At 40.7% G+C, this 19,615-nt stretch overlaps 1 protein-coding gene across 2 annotated transcripts in view; it reads right to left on the reverse strand.

The window, feature by feature from the left end:
- The window catches only part of sms (spermine synthase), a 135,825-nt gene that overhangs the window by 97,083 nt on the left and 19,127 nt on the right, over positions 1-19,615 (reverse strand). The window contains exons 1-2 of one of the 2 annotated variants that reach the window (XM_047018166.1): positions 17,117-17,120; positions 8,447-8,453 (exon numbers count right to left, since the gene is read on the reverse strand). The exons of the other annotated variant lie outside the window; for it this stretch is intronic. Coding sequence (XP_046874122.1) covers positions 8,447-8,451 — 5 coding nt within the window. The 5' untranslated portion in view covers positions 8,452-8,453; positions 17,117-17,120. Of the gene's footprint in view, positions 1-8,446; positions 8,454-17,116; positions 17,121-19,615 lie in introns of those variants that run through there. 2 annotated transcript variants of the gene reach the window in all.

The following is a 19,615-nucleotide window of genomic DNA, read 5'->3' on the forward strand; positions in this document are numbered from 1 at the left end:
GTTTGGTTTTATCTCACACTATTTCAGATGTTTACAGAGACTTAAAGGTCGAAAATGCAGCATGGAAGTGTGTAGTCATGCAAGTAAAAATTCTAACCAGGTTGGTTAGAATTGTGAAATATATGTAATGTAGGCCAACAAAATAGAGTATTCAGCCATGTAAGAATTATAGTAGCTGACAACAGATATTGATATTCTTGCAATCCCATAAACATTTACATTTAGTCATTTAGCAGACGCTCTTATCCAGAGCGACTTACAGTAAGTACAGGGACATTCCCCCGAGGCAAGTAGGGTGAAGTGCCTTGCCCAAGGACACAACGTCATTTAGCTCAGCCGGGAATCGAACTGGCGACCCTCAGACTACCAGCCCGATTCTCTCACCGCTCAGCCACCTGACTCCCTTGACATAGTGTTGAAAGCTACGTATTAGCTATTTTTCAAGGCCAAAGCGCTGCAAAAGTTGGAAAAATTCCACATTACGATAAACCTGCCATACCCCATCCAAATCCAGCCAAGGGCCGTTTCAGTGTTAATAACATATTTAAATTATGGAACATACAGTACAATACACCACACTAATATCTTTCATGCAATGGCTAGAACAGCTTCTCTTTGGCGAGGCAAAAATAATTGCTGGAATAGATAAAAACATTATGAATTGCCTCATGGGTCTGATCAAGCTGTCTTGGTAGTATACAGCATTACCACAAATTGTTCCACGACAATAGTTTTGTCAGCTTTCTAATTAACAAAGCTGTTGCTCAAAACTAGTGGTCCCAAAACTTTTTTCTAGAGCTTTCAGCATTAGTACTGTAGCTAAAGGTCTAGGGAAGTTGAGGCTACTTTTCGCTAGGTACCTACGAATATGTCTTAATCTGCTAGACAAGTGGGTTCCCCTTCGTTCTTTTGGTGAGTCTCAAGAGCCCTAGCTAGTTACCCGGCGTCATGGAGCCGACCAGTAAATAGTTATTTAGCACTAGCATTGCTACCTGCATGCATATGCAGAAATTGTTTGTTTGTTGTTATTGATTTTGTGAAGGTGTGAATTATTTTGATTTATCTTTAATATAATAAAGTTCTGTGTAACAAATAATAAACGCCCCCCCCCCCGCCACAAATTGATTTCTAATCTGTGGGAAACACTGGGCTAATGGATATCAAACACGTTGCGGATTAGACTGCTGTTGGTCTATAGTAGCCTGACATTATCAACATTTTATAGTCAGCTGACAAGGTTGCGTTGTTGTCCTGAATCAAAAGTATTGATGGGCATTCGATTAAATTGTCTTAATTAATAATAAAAAAATATATTTAAAAAAATATATATATATTATCAACATTTTATAGTCGGCTGACAAGGTTGCGTTGTTGTCCTGAATCAAAAGTAGGGATGGGCATTCGATTAAATAGTCTTAATTAATAATTAAAAAATAATTATTATCTTAATTATGAATTATTTTGGATTTATCTTTAATATACTAAAGTTCTGTGTAACAAATTATTAACGCCCCCCCCCCCCCTCCGCCACAAATTGATTTCTAATCTGTGGGAAACACTGGGCTAATGGATATCAAACATGTTGCGGATTAGACTGCTGTTGGTCTATAGTAGCCTGACATTATCAACATTTTATAGTCGGCTGACAAGGTTGCGTTATTGTCCTGAATCAAAAGTAGGGTTGGGCATTCGATTAAATTGTCTTAATCGATCGTCGGGAGAATTAACGATCGATTTTCAATTAATCATTAAAAAATGTATATTAAAATTCACTATTTATAGGCTATATTAAAATGCAGTGAAAATAGAAAAAACAGCGTGTTTCCGCATTGAGATCTGTAGCTATTACAAGAAGAACAACTATTTCTGTAACTCCTAGAAGCGGAGCCGACAGCTAGAAGCCGGTGCTCAAACACAACTGACCCTCGTTTTTTTCCGGCTAATTAACAAAGCTTCATAAAAACCTTCGCCCTCAACAATACTTAAGGGTAGCATATCCATCTCGATGGACTTGCAGATCCGTTGGGTAATTTTCTCTGCTCGTTGTGCATCGCAGCTCCTCTGTGCAAACACCGAGAGCAGGATGCACCGCCACTAACCGGGGTCGGATGTACGTTCTTCAAGTGGTACATCATTTGAGTCGTAGAGTAGACTGTAAACATATCTACGAATGTGTGGTCTCAAATATACATAAATATAAAATTTTAAAAAAATGCTGGCGCATTCAAAAATCCCCCACATATTGTGTTTTGTATTATTTTTTCTTTAACACTTTAGGTTCAAACGCGCAGCATATTCGTTCAGCTGCATTTCCTTTCCCTGCTCTCCCTCCGTCTCCGTCACTCACGCGTCTTACATTTACATTAGTACATTTAGCAGATGCTCTTATCCAGACAGTACAGGGACATTCTCCAAAGGCAAGTAGGGTGAAATGCCTTGCCCAAGAACACTATGGCTGTTTATCAATACACGTTTTTTTCAGTTCTTGTGTTCTTGCGAACTCGTTTGACGTCATCTTTTATTGCCCAAGTACGGTTCCAATCCAAAGAACACAAGTCACCAAGAATGCCAAAAATGTTCCTGATCCGCCCCTTTTAACGAGGATGCATCGGATGGTGACTTGACCAGCGTTACTTTTCATATTTCAACTAAACGGTACGTGTAAATCACTATTTGAATTTAAATGTGACGAGGAATCAGCAGTTCAGTTGCTGAAAATTTTATTTTATTGATGAAACGGCTCATTTGTAAATTTGCTCCGACTTGTCGATAACCTAGCTAGCATCTCAGTGCAGTGCAGGACTCGCAGCGTCACGAAATATCGCGTGACTACCTCTAGCAGAACATTAGTTTAGCAGCTCGTTAACTTCTGGGACATAGCTAGGCTAACTTGCAGTAAGCAAGGGAGCTGCAGAAACACCACAAGCAAAGAGGCCAGGGTGATAACTATTTACTCATTTTACTTTGTGATATGAAACACAATTGTGAAGTGTAATGTACAATATAAGCTGATATAAGGAAGTAGTTACATCTACTTTCCGAAACAGTAGTCCACTATTTCACTGAAGCATTAGCATCATGACATTAGCCTCTGTTGCCCGGGCAACACATACTACAGCGGTCTATGATGCATCTGTTTTTTAATCGTTAAAATAAACATTCCTCACAAATACATTTTCGTTGTAGGATTTATTATGACATTAGATTACAAGTAAACGATTTGTTGGTGCAATTATCATTACCTGTGGTTTCAAACCAGTGTAGCTCACTGCAACGCTGTACTGTAGCTTAGTCTAGTAGCTAAAAAAAACATCTCCACAGCTGTTTACAGTAGCCTACGTAGGAAGTCAAACGGCGGCACATGTTCGACACTACCCTTACTTAAATAAAGTATTTCAATAGGTGAAACTATCTGACTAGTGACTACTAACCTGAACTCCATTGCCACAGCCTAAACTTCAATATGTTCATGAAAATAATTCATTTCAGCCTAGACCGTACAACGGAAGTAACGTTAAATCGAATTCAACCAACGCAATCGCTACCAAGACAGTCTAGTAGTAATTGTAGCCTACAATTTACCAGGGCAGCTTCTCCACACAGCAGGGCTATTTCACATTTTGCCTTGTTACTGACAATGATCGCTACCACAGACATTCTTATGAATGAGTGATTTTTCACCTAAATAAATGTCAAGCTTATTTACGTTTTTGGGGGCATATTTTCAGTTAGCAGATGATACTATTTGAATCGCGATTCCATCTAAGATAGCTAGCTACTGCTGGTAACGTCGTTGTTAAAATAAAATAAAACTTACAATGACGTTTAAGTCATAGAGATTAGGTCAATTTTTACACCGGTATGCCAAATGTATTTGTTTTGATTCAACTATGAGGTTGCTGATCACCATTTCCTCTTGCAGGGGAAATGAGAAGACAACTATTTCATTCTACTCTTCACTCTTAGTATTTTGAGTTGTAAATGAGCAGAAAAGAATATGCTTTTAAATCTATGTAATCTTTATAAAAAATAAGTAGGCTATGCATTTTAATATAAAATATACAGAAATATCAGTTGTAAAATGTTATTTAAAAACTGACCCCTGCAACCAACGCAAGTAAGCAAGCACACCCTACAATTTCCCCAGAAATTGTACCCTCTCTACTTATTCTAGTAACCTATTTCGCAAACAAAACAAGGCTAACAGCTATCCTACTCAACCAGAACAAGCGCAAGTGTCATTTGAAGTGCCTCCCCCTCTGTCTTAGTCTGATAATTCACCTCAAAACACATTGAAAATGCAAACACAAAAGTTTTGTGAAACTTGAATGGTGAATAAAGTAGGGCTGCAACTAAAGATTATTTTAATAATTGATTAATCTGTTGATCCTTTTTTCGATTAATCGGATTTAATATTTTCAACACTTTTCAAAAACAGAACTGACAAAAACAGAAATTCACAGTGCAAAAAATCTTCAGAATGTGCACATGTAACAGAGTTAGAACCGTGAAACTCGCTCCTCAGGTATTTAACAGGCCACACGCGTCAACGAAGAGCTAGCTTTTCTTTGGAGTATTTGGTAGTGGTCACGCTTGGCAAGTCGGAGATTGTGCGTTCGAGCCCAGTGAGTGGTGAACAAGCCTTGTTGTGACGAGCGTGGCTACAGCTGTTACATACCCGTCACATTGGTGCCGTGACCAGGATTCACGAGGTTAGCGCAGCTAACTGCCGGAGTGAGTTTCAGAGGGGTTAGTGTAACGGAGTTAGAACCGTGAAACTCGTTCATCAGGTATGCAACAGGCCACCCATGTCAACGAAGAGCTAGCTTTTCTTTGGCGTAGTTGGTAGTGTTCACGCTTGGCAAGTCGCAGGTTGTGCGTTCGAGCCAAGTGAGTGGCGAATGAGCCTTGTTGTGACGGAGCACGGCTACAGCTGTTACATACCCGTCAAACACAAACAGGCACACCATTATTAATATTAGCTTGTATTTAATGCTATTTTCAGATATGAGCAATTTATTTGAGTTTTGTTAAAAACTTTATTGAAAATTGGAAGTTTGTGGAAGTAGGCCAGACTTTATTAGAATAATCTGGTGTATATTTGAGATTTTTTGACACAATTTAGAAAAAAAGTTACGATTTGCGAGGATTGAGCTATTTTCAAAGATTTGTGATTTTATAAGTCTAAATAAGTCTCCTCAACTTTTTCCCTACACTCGGCATAAGGTTTAGGCAGAGCAGTGTGAGAGAAATGTTTGCGGCCAGGGAGCACGTACCTGGGGTCAAGTAACTAACTTTTTAATACCTTGCTTTTTATCAATAGCCTACTTATCAATACCTTGGCGCAAATTCACACTTTCTGCATGTTCCAACGAGTGATTTTGCTTCAGGTGGTAAAAAAGGTTTCATATATATTAGTATTATAATTAGTGCTGTCAGTTTAACGCGTTATTAATGGCGTTAACGCAAACCCAAATTAACGGCGTCAATTTTTTTATCGCGCGATTAACGCTCTTTTTGACCTAGCAAACTTTTTAGTTTTTTTTCACATTCTGTCGCAACAACCACTCACGTTAGAAAAACTACAATACCACACCGGATCTAGCTAGACCGGAAACAAAGCAACAGGCACGCCACACCCACTTGTTTGGGCTTGCGAGCCGGCTAAACAGTCGTAGCAGAGCCCGTTTACGGATATTAGACATTCTCTGGTAGTAGGCTAACGTTATGTTTTGAGTTGATTGCCAGCGCCAGACGCCGAAATGGATGCCAATAAGATTCTGAATGGAAAGTTTACTTTTAAAAGGTTGCCAAATGGTTCCATTGACAAGACCAAAGTGATCAGTGTGTTCTGTCGTTGTGAACTGAGCCGGAGGAAATGAGCTATCATCGCAGCACGTCGTGGAGTCGAAAATATAATTTTGATGGCACACAGCTAAGCACACAGCTGATGCGAATTCTCCGCCTGCTCGTCGAAGCCAGGCGATTGCAACGTTGTTTTCAATTTAAAAAAAAACATTTGCACGAAGCAATCCGAACCACTTTTCCATGTCGATAAGAGCATTACAATTTGAAAAAAGAATGGATTAAAAAGAAATCAAGGGACATTTAAAATAGATACAAATGTGCGATTAATTGAGATTAATCACAAGTTAACTATGACATTAATGCGATTAATCGCGATTAAATATTTTAATCGTTTGACAGCTCTAATTATAATTGGACCAAAACGCTGTTCTTACATATCCAGAGACGTTATAAGAAATCCGCAAAACCGTTTGCAGACCTCTCCAGAGGTCCGCAAACGATTACAGACCTGGCAAGCGGTTGCCTTGGAGATGTTGACAACATGGCGTCTGCACCAGATTCGTTGTGTTTGATTTGGGATTTTCCTTTGTGTTGTTATATTATATAAAAAAACGAATATGGACTTTCAACAGATCTACAAACACCTTTGTAAGCAGAGATTTGTTAAAATGTTTGTTAACCGAGACCGTAGGTCGACGTCAACAAGAAGTCCACATTTGCAGTTTGTCGTATTACCAGACTTGGTAACCACCTGTTTGTTTACTACACCAATTTGCACCGAACATTGCTCTGCTCTTTGTCGGATTTCAAAAAGCCAAACAACTTCCAAATAACTGAACAAGACTAACCCTTTTTATCAACAATTTCTTCATTGGAAGTTGCTCCCTCGCCATGGCTATCGCTGCCACTGTTTTCGGCAATAAGACAAATTTTCTGCAGTTAACATTAGCTACTCCACTCGACGTGCTCAGTATATTTTAGTGAGCGTAGGCTACCATTTCTCCGCAACTTCCTGCTGCATCACAGAAATTAAATGGACTGCTGTTCCTAATTATTCTCTATCGACATTATCGATATTATTGAAAATGAATTAATGTTACGATATCTTTATCGAGGGAAGTCATTACTTCGATAGTTATTTTTATCAATTTATCGCCCAGCCCTATTATATTCATAAAAATATTATAAAAGTCAACATTTTTCAAAACGGTATGGGTAGTTTTCAACCGGTCCCTAATGCAACGCTGCAAAGTAGCGTCTTCCGAATGTGAGACAAATGTTGAATAGGAAACTGACTTAATTTATTGTGAAATGCTCCCAAACCTTGGATGACTTAGGTTGTACTAATTTCTCTGCCTCCACCATGTGTTTCAGAACAGCGTTACTCAACAAAGTCTCTCCGATGGTCTTTCCTCTACCTCCGCTTTGCTCCTCGCTCAACTAAACATTTTTTTAAATACTCAAACATCCGCGACTTAATGAGTGGCATAATAATCGGGCGACAACGAATCGATAATGACATTTGTTGCCAACGCTTTTAATAATCGATTTTAATCGATTTGTTACCCTAGAATAAAGACAAATAACCACATTGAACACTTCACAGTAAAAATCTTTTTCATTTAGGCGAATAATTTCTTAGTGACACAGGTGGTGCCGGATCCAATAAAAAAGGTTCCGGATCCACGTCGGAGGTGCCGAAACATGTTCCGGCCTGTTCCGGCTCAAATTAAGCCCTGCCACCACCACATAAGTCTGATAATGGGTGTACATGCCTCATTGCTCATGATGAGGAACCAAAAAGCCTCAAGGACCCATAAGGTCCACCGTATGGATTTTAATGTACAGTGAATATTTGGAAAACCTACAAAAATCTTCTTCTCTTGAACCATAAGTCCAATATACATGAAATGTGGTAGAGATGTGTATAATTAATGTCTTTCCATTAGCTATTTAGGAAAAATGTTAATACAAAATGGCTGAAAGGGCTGTATTTATGTAATAATTTATAGTGTTTATTTGAGCCTGTCAGGAAACTGATTATCTGTTAAACAAGACGGTAAGCCACTGTAAAGCAAGCAGTACACTTAACTAGGTAATCTATAGTCAATGTTTCTATAGGTAAATAATACACAAAAATCGGTATGATGTTTTGTAGATAAGTGTTTCCTAGCCTGGGTGCCAGCCAAACTTATCCCTGCCACAAAATAATTTGGTCAGGAAATTGGGTCTGGGGTAGTCCGGTTAGGGGAAAACTATATCCGAACAAGAGCTGTTTGGACCAATCAAATTGTCAGGGCGGGCTTTATACGATGATGGACAGATGATCCATGCGCGTAGATGGCACTGCGGACGGGTGGGACATGTCCCCCCCCAGATTCCTAGTGACCCCGATCCGTCCCCACCACTCTCCCTACGTAAGGCCACAAGTATCAGTTAATAACTGCACAGCTGATTAGGCGATGTTAGCGATGTATTAGTGTGTGTAACGTTGTTGGCGTGTATTAGCAGGTAGAGGCACTACTAAGGTTTCTGACGGTGGTGGCCCATATCATCTGCGGAGGCAGAGCACAGTTTCAGTGCGTTACGCAGACTGAAAACATGGTTGCGATCAACCATGACACAAAAAAGGCTCAATGGCATTGCTGTGTGCCATATTCCCCAAGACCTAGCCTACTTGACAAACTGGACAGACAAGATATTGCCCAGCAATATCTTCAGGGAAATGAAAGGAGGAGAGATGTTTTTGGGACCTCTTGAGTCCGCTTCTAGAGAGTAGGCTACATTTGTTTAGCTGCACAGGGAATTATATATTTGAATTTTATAAATGTTGTTTAATATTGGAAAACATTTACAATGAAAAGTTAATTTAAAGTGTAAATTTCATTTTACATTTCATGGTATGTAGGCTATACTTATTTGTATTTATGTAAATCTGTTTAAGTGTTTATACTTCCGTGTTCATACATATTGTTATATTTGTAATCGTTTACATCCTGCTGAGATCAGCAAATGTTTAAATAAACCATTTGCAAAGGGCATGAAGTTTTGGTGCGTGATTGACATACTAATGTTTATTGCAGCTTCAGTATATATACATATATATTACACAAAATAACAAATTGAGTTGAAATCATTTGCTGACAGCTTTGTCCCCCCCAGTTCAAAAATTCCAACTGCACCCCTGAGATGATCAACAGTAACGTAATCAGAACCAATGACATTTTCAAAGGCTTTTTAACAGAAAGGCGACTTAAAAAAATCCTAACACAGCGGTGTGTATTTTTTTTTACCTCCCCTTTCGAATTCCGAATTCAAATTACTGGACAGAAAATGATATCCTAAGAAAAGTGGATTTTGAGGGGTATAGCTCCATAGACCTCCATTCATTCTGCACTCAACCGTCAGCGCCCTCATATGGAACTTGAGTGGAACTGCAACCAGTTCAGAACCCGGAAGTTTCTCGAGAGTGGTAGTTCTCCCTATTGACCTTATTCCGGAAGTCACGATGGGCGCAGCCATCCGCGTATTCTCATTTCCGGTTTAGATACCAGCTTCAACTGCAGTTTGTGGCTGCCATAACAGGTGGAGAAAACGGAATCAGACCCTGTATATCATTGTTTTGACCATGGAAAGAAGAGGTCCGAGTGTTGTGGGCCGACATACTTTGCATCAACCTCCAACCAAAGTTGAGGATCTGCGTCTCTGGCTGAAAGCACTGAATTAAAAAAAACAGAAGTTTCCTTTTACATTTAGTCATTTAACAGACGCTCTTATCCAGAGCGACTTACAGTAAGTACAGGGACATTCCACCCAAGGCAAGTAGGGTGAAGTGCCTTGCCCAAGGACACAACATGCGTCACGGCGGGGAATTGATCCGGCAACCTTCTGATTACTAGCCCGAGTCCCTCACCGCTCAGCCATTTGATTCCCAACTTTTGTCTGCTCGTATCAATAAAGGTGTAATAAGAGAAACTAGCTATATTTTTGTGTTCTCAATTCATGATATAAGTACATACAAGATTATAACCAAATGTATGGGCATGGCTGTGAGCAAAACAACTGCTGCAGTGCATCAAAATTTAATGTAAAGCTTTTGAAACAACGCAGCAATCAAATTATTTAATAGATGCGTCTTTCTAATTGCCATTAGATAGGAGGGAAGATACATATCGTGTAAGTTTGAACACGTTGCTTATAGCTTTTACCAAAGCCCCTCAATGAAAAAGTTGTACTATTTATTATAACAGCACAATTTGTCACTCATACATTTGCAGTTTATGGCTAATAGCAGAGACCTGATGTAAAAACTAGAGCCTCAAGTAGATAAACAAAAAGCTAGCTAACGTTCTACTGCTAACAGTGCTAGCTAGTCGGTTTTGCGGGGAAATCTCAAATATATGTACTGATGTACTGAATTCATCACACGACTGAATTCTAGAGGACCTACGCTTTCAAACAAAGTATAGCAAATGCATATGCCCTGCAGTGAAATTGTTAGAACATTTTATGTTTGTGGCTAATGTGATGCCTGCTTATCGCAGCACAGCAGAGTGCAGGGCAGCAATCTGACCGGCAAATTAATTACATCAACACTTAATTGTTTTCAAGCCATCCAGTGAAAGGGTGTATTGTTGACTTGTTGTATCACACGAACATAGCACATCTTGCACAAATCCACCAAATTATTAATTATTTTTGCAGCGGGATTTCTCGGCAGTTCTCCATTTAATTGAATAATATCCCCTGTAAAGCAGAGGTGCAAATACAACGGAAGTGCGAAAAGATAAAAAAGTGGGCGGGGCGGAATAAGGTGAATAGACCAGAAAATGACAAATAAAGGGAGAACTCCCACTCTCGGGAAATTTCTGGGTTCTGAACTGGTTGCAGTTCCACTCAAGTTCCATGTGAGGGCGCTAACGAACGAGTGCAAAATGAATGGCGGTCTATGGGGCTATACCCCTCAAAATCCACTGTTCTCAGGGTATAATTTTTTGTCTAGTAATTTGAATTCTGAATTTGAAAGGGGAGGCAAAAAAAATACACACCGCTGGGTGTTAAAAAAAAAATTTAAGTCGCCTTTCCGTTCTAAAAAGCCTTTGAAAATGTCATTGACGTCATACACATCGTACGACCAGAGCTACTGCTTGACGGCAAGCTCTGGTTACTTCCACTTTTCTCTCAAGGCATCGACAACACAGCTGACAGGTTAGGATCTCCCTGTAAATACACATGCTAGAAAGAGTTTTGGCTTGCTTATGTTGTTGCTAATGTTGCTAATGCTCTGACATTCTGGTTCTGCTTCGGATCTCATCAAGCTGGATCTCTGGTCGTAGTCCGTCCTTCACTAACCAATCAGCATTCGTTAACAGAATGCTAGCGTGTTATGGGCAACAACGACTTGCCCTGTAAGAAATTGAAAGGACATAAGTACTCGTTCATTCAACTTTTGACCTGTAATCCATGTTGAACATGCAAAAACTACAATCAAATCTGAGATTTATCAACGACAATCAGGCGAAAGAGACAAATGTAGCCGTTTAGCTCCATAGACTCCCATTCATTTTGCACTCGACTGCGATCACTCCCAGTGGAACTCTGGTGGAACTGCAAAACAATTAGGTACAATGGGGCTTAATAGGGAGTGGGCAGGCTCTCCTTAAACAAGCTCTGAATAGACCAATTTTGGAACGTAAACAATAACATATATCACTTTAGAACGTAAGGCCCTGTTTTGCATTGGTCTCCGCTCCAAGCGAGTGTTTGTTGTTTTGCGTTTCTCTCCGTGCGCAAAGTTCGTGCGCAAGATTGGAGCTACTGACTGGTGGCTCCAAATCCACCCATAAAACACTTTAAACTGACGGCTTAGAAGACCTAAAGAGCAATGTATTTCATAGGGTCATAACACAATGTTAACATTTTAAATGAGTCTTTATTAACAATTCTCGAAATAATAAAAATATATGTAGCCAATAGGCAAACCCAAACCATAACACGTTGTTTTTCAAGTCTATATTGTCATGAGATCATACTGCTGATTATGTAAAAAAACAGAATAAAGGCGTAAATATATGGCCTGCACTAACATGCAATTCATACAAATTAACTTGACAAAAGATTGAGTCATCCAAAGTTAATGTAGCTAGCTACATGTTATGGTAGCCTTCGGCAGTTCTGTTAGCTCAACAGCCTGCTAAACATGCAATCCATCGCCATCCAAAATATATGCAATCCATCGCCATCCAAAATATATGCTCCCTCTATGGACGGCACTCTGAACAGCATCGCCGTCCGTAAGATCAGCAGCCATCGCCGTCATTCTATGGACGTCCATTTGGACGGCTATGACGCCATGATCTATGCTCCCTCTAGCGACGGACGTCCCTGCTAATCCATCGCCGTCCAAAATATATGCTCCCTCTATGGACGGCACTCTGAACAGCATCGCCGTCCGTCCATCCATGCAAAGATCAAAACGTTGAAAGATCAACAAGCTGTTATTTCCAAGCAGCAACCCAGTCATCTTGATGTCCCGTTTTTTTAAGGAATTTAAACTTGTTGACAACTTGTTCTTCCCCAATCTCGACGAACAGCCAAACACAGCATAATTGACATTGTAAAAAAAAAAAAAGTTTTTTGCTCATTTATGATTCTAAACTAGCTGACTTCCATCAAAACAATAATTCGCGCGTCTGAAACCGGAAGCTTTCAAGTGCCAAACTTCACAAATGATAATTCTAGAATGTTCATCAAAAAAGGTCTATATTAGACATTCTCTGACGTAATCAACCACGTCACCAAAGAGCGCTCGGGTTGAATTTGTTTCAACAAACAACATATTACGTTGCTCTGATTGGTTGTAGGTCTATCCAATTGAGCGAAGATTTGTTTTCCGGGTTCAGTTAAAACACGCCCCATACTCACAGCCAAACGGAGCGTTATGAGTATGACAACGTCAGGTTAAGTGTTTCCCACACAGACTTATTTGTGGCGGTGCGCCACAGAATCAACACCGGCCGCCACATATTGCGTCTCGTAATTTTTTACTTTAGGCTAAAACACAGCGTATTCGTTCAGCTAAATTTCCTTTCCCTGCTCTCCCTCAGTCTCTGTCACTCACGCGTTTCTCTCACATACACACACAGTCACAACATCAGCACACGTTAGCAACGATGCATGCATACGCCGTTCTAGTAAGACACAGCTATATCAGCGAGCCTTCAGCATTAGTACCATAGCTGAAGGTCTAGGAAAGTTGAGGCTACTTTTCACTGGGTACCTACGAACATGTCTGAATCTGATAGAAAGTGGGTTCCCCTTCGTTCTTTTGGTGAGCAGTCTCAGGAGCCCTACTTACCCGGCGTCATGGAACCGACCAGCTAAATAGTTATTTAGCACTAGCGTTGCTACCTGCATATGCATAGATTGTTTGTTTGTTGTTGTTGATTTTGTGAAGGTGGGAATCATTTTGGATTAATATTTAATATAATAAAGTTCTGTGTAACAAATGATTCCCTCCCGCCACAAGTTTCTTTCTAATCTGTGGGAAACACTGGATAAGATCATGATACATCTAGCCAGCGTATTGGATTTCATGCATCATGTGTTTAAAACTTGTATTGTGATTGTTATTGTGAGACAGCGTTGGATAAGTATAAAGTCCCATTCAGGTTAGGTTTCTATGTTCATTGGCTCAGAGACAAATGCTGTGACAACTGTTGCAGCTTGCAGGCGGGGAGATCATTAAGTTGAGTCCGAAGTGTTGCTAATGATCTGAGAATTTGGGGGTTGTTTGTGGTAGACTAGTTAATTACTTATGGGATTGCTGATCTCTGTAAAAGAGACAGCTGACCATTTGGGGTAGAGGTCACCTGGGGCCTGTACTACAAATCAAGATCAACATGCTCTGGATCACTTTCAGTTACCCTGCTACGCAAAGCGTAACAATCGCAATCACGATAAGTGGTATCACGACGGCGGTTATCAACTCTCTAACTCTAACATCACAGATTTTTCCAATCCAGAGACGTGCGTGTTCACATAAAGGGGCGGCGTTTGCACCGTATGTCCAATCGCAATGGACAAAACAAGAGCCGCATATTTCATGCAGGAGGAGCAGACAGAATCTTCCCAACTTTGTCGACTCCTCCTGCGTGAAATGTTGTAATACAAACATATCAGGAATACAGACATATAATACAGACAAAATCAACTAGGTCACTGCTGCCAAGCTGGCAGAAAATAGCAGACGCTGTAAATGCGTAGGATACATACTTATTGATATCTTGATGTTACCATAATTACATATGTGTATTCCATAATTTTAAACTTTTGTTGTTGTATTATTTTAGTTGCAACCCTGGCAGGGGCAAACGATCGTGGGAGCAAATAAAAAATAAATATAAAACCATAATTCAAAACGCTAAGTAGCAGTAGGCAATACTTGCACATATTTTAAGGCCAACAAGTACAAGGCTGAATTGCCTGAGTCAGTCCTTTTTGTAGGATATTGGTATAGCTACAAAAGGCCCCTCCTCCACAGGACTTCACTCCTGCTGAGGAGCTGGCCCTCTCCAACTATCAAGGTCGCCCCATGATGCCTAAGGCCTGCCTGAGGCCTTTGCTTCTGTCTGGAGAGGCCTCAGGCAGATCACCAACTTCAAGCCCAGAGCCCCCCACTCCACTAACGACTCCCGCCTGGCCAACAACCTGAATGAGTTCTACTGTAGATTTGAAAGACAATTGGACAGTCCTGAACAACCCCCTCTACAGTGACGACCTTCTCCATTCAGGAGAGAGAAGTGAACAAACTGTTCAAGAGACAGAACCCCCACAAAGCGGCTGGGCCGGACTGTCTCTCCAGCCACCCTCAAGAACTGCGCTGACCAGCTGTCTCCGGTGTTTACCTCCGGTGTTTATCTTCAACACCTCCCTGGAGACATGCCATGTAACAGCCTGTCTCAAGTCCTCCACCGTCATGTGCCCAAAAAGCCCAGGTCAACTGGACATAATGACTACAGACCCGTCGCCCTGACCTCTGTGGTAATGAAGTCTTTTGAGCGCCTGGTGCTGGCACACCTTAAATCCATCACAGACCCTCTACTGGACCCCCTGCAATTTGCCTACAGAGCCAACAGGTCTGTGGACGATGCAGTTAATATGGCCCTCCACTTCACCCTACAGCACCTGGACTCCCCAGCATCCTACCCCAGGATCCTGTTTGTGGACTTCAGCTCTGCCTTTAATACCATCATCCCCACCCTGCTTCAGGACAAGCTCTCCCAGCTGAACGTGCCTGATTCCACCAGCAGGTGGATCACAGACTTCCTGTCTGACAGGAAGCAGTGCGTTAAGCTGGGAACACAAGTCTCTGATTCCCGGTCCATCAGCACCGGATCTCCCCAGGGCTGCGTTCTTTCTCCTCTGCTCTTCTCCCTGTACACCAACAGCTGCACCTCCGGTCATCCGTCCGTCAAACTCCTGAAGTTTGCGGACGACACCACCCTCATTGGGCTCATCTCTGGTGGAGACGAGTCTGACTATAGGTGGGAAGCGGACAACCTGGTGACCTGGTGCAGCCAGAACAACCTACACCTCAATGCTCTCAAGACAGTGGAGATGGTTGTGGATTTCAGGAAGAACACAGCCCCACTCACCCCCATCACCCTGTGGAGTCCTTCCGCTTCCTGGGTACTATCCTCTCCCAGGACCTCAAGTGGGAACTGAACATCATCTCCCTCACCAAGAAAGCACGACAGAGGATGTACTTCCTGCGGCAGCTGAATAAATTCAACCTGCCAAAGGCAATGATGGTGCACTTCTACACAGCCATCATTGAGTCTATCCTCACCTCCTCCATCACCATCTGGTACGCTGCTGCCACTGCCAAGGACAAGAGCAGGCTGCAGAGAAGGTGATTGGCTGCAATCTGCCTTCCCTCGAGGACCTGCACACCTCAAGGACCCTGAGGCGAGCGAAGAAGATTGTGGCGGACTCCTCCCACCCTGGACACTCCCTGTTTCAGTCACTCCCCTCCGGCAGAAGGCTGCGGTCCATCAGGACCAAAACCTCACGCCACACAAACAGTTTCTTCCCTTCCGCTGTTGGCCTCCTCAACAAGGCCAAGAGTTCACTCTGACTGTAATGACTTCATGTCTAAAACTTTGCATTTTGCACTACATTCAATTCCTGTAATATTTGTATTTTATATTTTAAATTGGCAACTCGTTTTATTTTATGGCAACTTGTATTTTATTTTACTGTATATTTTATTTTAATTGTATTCCACTTAGTATTGCTAGTTATGTATCCTTAGTATTAGGGGTGGGCGATATGGCCAAAATCTTCTATCACGGTATGAGTAATTTGATATCACGGTTACGGTATATATCACGGTATAGTAATTGATCTGTAAATTCAATTAAGAAATGGTACAAAATAACCATACCATACATCATCACACTTATTTATTTATTGCAAACAAAAACAACTGCCTCACGAGACAAAACTGTAGCTACTGTAGCTACAATATCCAACTTATCGATTAAAGATTTTCTGGACTGCGTGAGCTTTCTAGCTATCTGTCTACCTGGACACACTAATTTGCGTTCGGGGGTTAATAAAGTACCTATCTATCTTATCGACTATGGAAACTTGATCATATGGCTTCAAATTTTACAATGAGGAGGCTGACAAGTAGCTAACACTAGCAGGAAGTAGCATTAATACGAGTGTTATGCTAGGTTGCTAGGTAACGGAAGCTAGCTAGCTTTTTTAATGAATGCTCATTATGTATTTGTAGCCTACTTATCATTTTGATAATAGGCTAATATAGACACAGCATGTGTTGCCTTCATTATAAGGCTTATATTAGGATTTTAATTTGTTTGCGGCTCCAAACAGAATAGTTTTTAGTTTTTTTGGTCCAATATGGCTCTTTCAACATTTTGGGTTGCCGACCCCTGTCCTAGATCAAGAATGCTATCAACGCCACCGCTACAACAACAATTTTACAGCGCGAGACATAAAACTTGAACAACAAATTGAATTGGTTGCCTGCAGAATGGGACATCAAATATATAAGTAATTAGCATCGGCATGAATGTGGTCTGCTTAGACAAAATACACTCCACTTCGAAAATTCCTCAGACCAACACAAATGTGCTTCAGGTCAAACGAAAATAGCAAATCAAATAGAAGTTAAACTACAATTCTAAATATCGCAAGAATGCGATTTAAATGATGGCTTATATACAATACCAGACATTTAATTGACACGTGTAATACAAAAATATAGTATAAAGTATACCGCGGTTGAAACTTTATAGCCAAATCTCTCCCGGTAGACACATTTCAACCGTCGCACGGTATATACCGTCATACCGCCCAGCCCTACTTAGTATAGTTAGACCACATATTTAAACGTAAGATTCCTATATGTTTAATGTATTGCACCTTCCTGCCAAAGCAAATTCCTTGTCTGTGCAAACTTTCATGGCGAATAAATCCCTTTCTGATTCTGATTTTGAGTGGAAGAGGGCATTTCTTCAGACCCTGGTGGCAGCAGCTCGGAAACCCAAGCATATGTATGTTTCAAGTAATCTATGTGACCATGTTCGTTCAACAATTATTTATGAATATTATAGGAGTGTATTACTGTTTTCTGCAGTGACAGGAAGTACAGTGGTGTTGCTGCCACCACCCACTGTTGTCCCACTGTGCCATACAGAGGTATCAGTGAAACTAATAGTCATACGCCATTATGTATGCCATATGTGGTTGCTGAATATTGATCAAATATGCCATTTACTTTCTCAAGTGGAGGTCCTATATGATCAGGAATCTGTGTCTGCCTGTGCATTTTGAGTCTTTTGTGGGGGTTTTCACCATTTCTTTCTTTCAATGTCCTATTTATTATTTTTGAAAAATGCTATAAAAGTGAATGAAAAATCCAAATTCAATGAAAGTAGTAAAATTATCATGTATTTAACTTGTGAAGAGCATTGTATGGTACACCATACATATTGTTCTTTTTGGTTTGAAATGTTTTGGTTGAAAGAAACACACATTTCTGATATGGAAATGATTAGAAAAAGGCTCAAAGCAACCGAAGGACAAAAGAATGGGTTAAGGGGAGACACCCCAGTGAATAGGGATAACATATCAACATGAAACCTCCCCAGTTGATAACTAATATTAGGTAAAATATTGTTTTCATTACTAGTTTCCTGTAAATGTATGTTTAAATGAGCAAATGATGCATTAGTTGTAAAATATGATATAATTTGCATACATTTCCAGAATGGAAATCAGAACATTGCATGAAGACAGAATGAAAATCATTTTTTCTTTCTATATTTGAGTCCAAAGTTTTTACAAAGGGCACTTTGGATATCTCTTTTTCATCACTCCATTAATTAGAATATGGTGGCAACAGCCATTGAAGAAAATCCTTTGCAAATTGCGAGGCAGACCGTATTCTTGCTCAGGTTTTCCACATCACCCTCACTATAAAAGTAGGAAGTGAAATAACGAAATGCTATATAGTCTGTGGGACTGTGACGGCATTATCCTCGAGAATGAGTTAGTAGGCGGGGCTTTTATACCGGTTGATCTCTAATCTCCAATTGAACCTGCTCCCGACCAGGTTAGCCGTTCAGCATGTGTTATCATGGCGATCTACCCCGGTAACAAGTGATCCACCGTCGTAGTAGAGAAAACCATGGGTTTAACCTGAAGTTACCTCGCTAACGCCAAATGTTGATTCATAGTACAGGCCCCTAGAGTTTTTATGACTCCATGACTTGGAGAGACTTGCACCATGAGTGTTTTTATTACCTGGGGGGAACACGTTTTAAGAGAGTTTGGGTAGAGCAGGGGTTTTCAAACTTTATAATCTGCGTACCCCATTCAAAATAATCGAGTCCACCATGTACCCCCATCTGATATAGGTCATATTATAGCTGGTACGATCCAAAGACAAAGTAATTGATACATATTACATATTAATACTGTTGCTAAATTCAATACATTTGAGGGGGCGGGGCGTCAGCTCCTTAAGGCGACACGCCTTGGCCAGTGCCACCCTAGAGTGAAGCTTGGCCCCCCCCCTCTGGCCACCCCAAGCAAGGCTGTCAAGTGGTAGGTAGGGTGAACAATAGCGCATTATTTTAGGCAAAGGCATGTAGACACGTATCCCTTGATGCAATAAACTGTTGGTTGGAATACACATTGAGAAAAACACTGTTTAGGGAGTCAGATGGCTGAGCGGTTAGGGAATCGGACTAGTAATCTGAAGGTTGCCAGGTCGATTCCTGGCCGTGGAAAATGACGTTGTGTGCTTAAGACTGCTAAATGACTAAATGTAAATGTTTATAGTTGTTGCTGCTTTTGCTACCTTCCATAGAAGGTCAGACCCACCGGGATAAATATCTTTAATGAAAGTTTAAGTAGTTAAGTCATTTTCTTTATAATATAGAATTCAAGAATTATTCAATATTAAAAAATTGTCATGTAGAGAAATAATATTTTGAAAAACATTTTTTTGACAATCCTATAGGAATTAGGGCTGGGCGATATATATATATTTTTAATCGATTTATCGAAGTAATGACTTCCCTCAATAAAGATATCGTAACATTAACTCATTTTCAATAGTATCGATGATGTCGATGGAGAATAATTAGGAACAGCAGTTCCTACAGCAACGTCTGTGATGCAGCAGGAAGTTGCAGAGAAATGGAAGCCTACGCTAAATAAAATATACTGAGCACCTCAAGTGGAGTAGCTCATGTTAACCACGGAAAAT

The sequence above is a fragment of the Hypomesus transpacificus genome, unplaced genomic scaffold (assembly GCF_021917145.1).
Source record: "Hypomesus transpacificus isolate Combined female unplaced genomic scaffold, fHypTra1 scaffold_94, whole genome shotgun sequence".
NCBI classification, from domain to species: domain Eukaryota; kingdom Metazoa; phylum Chordata; class Actinopteri; order Osmeriformes; family Osmeridae; genus Hypomesus; species Hypomesus transpacificus.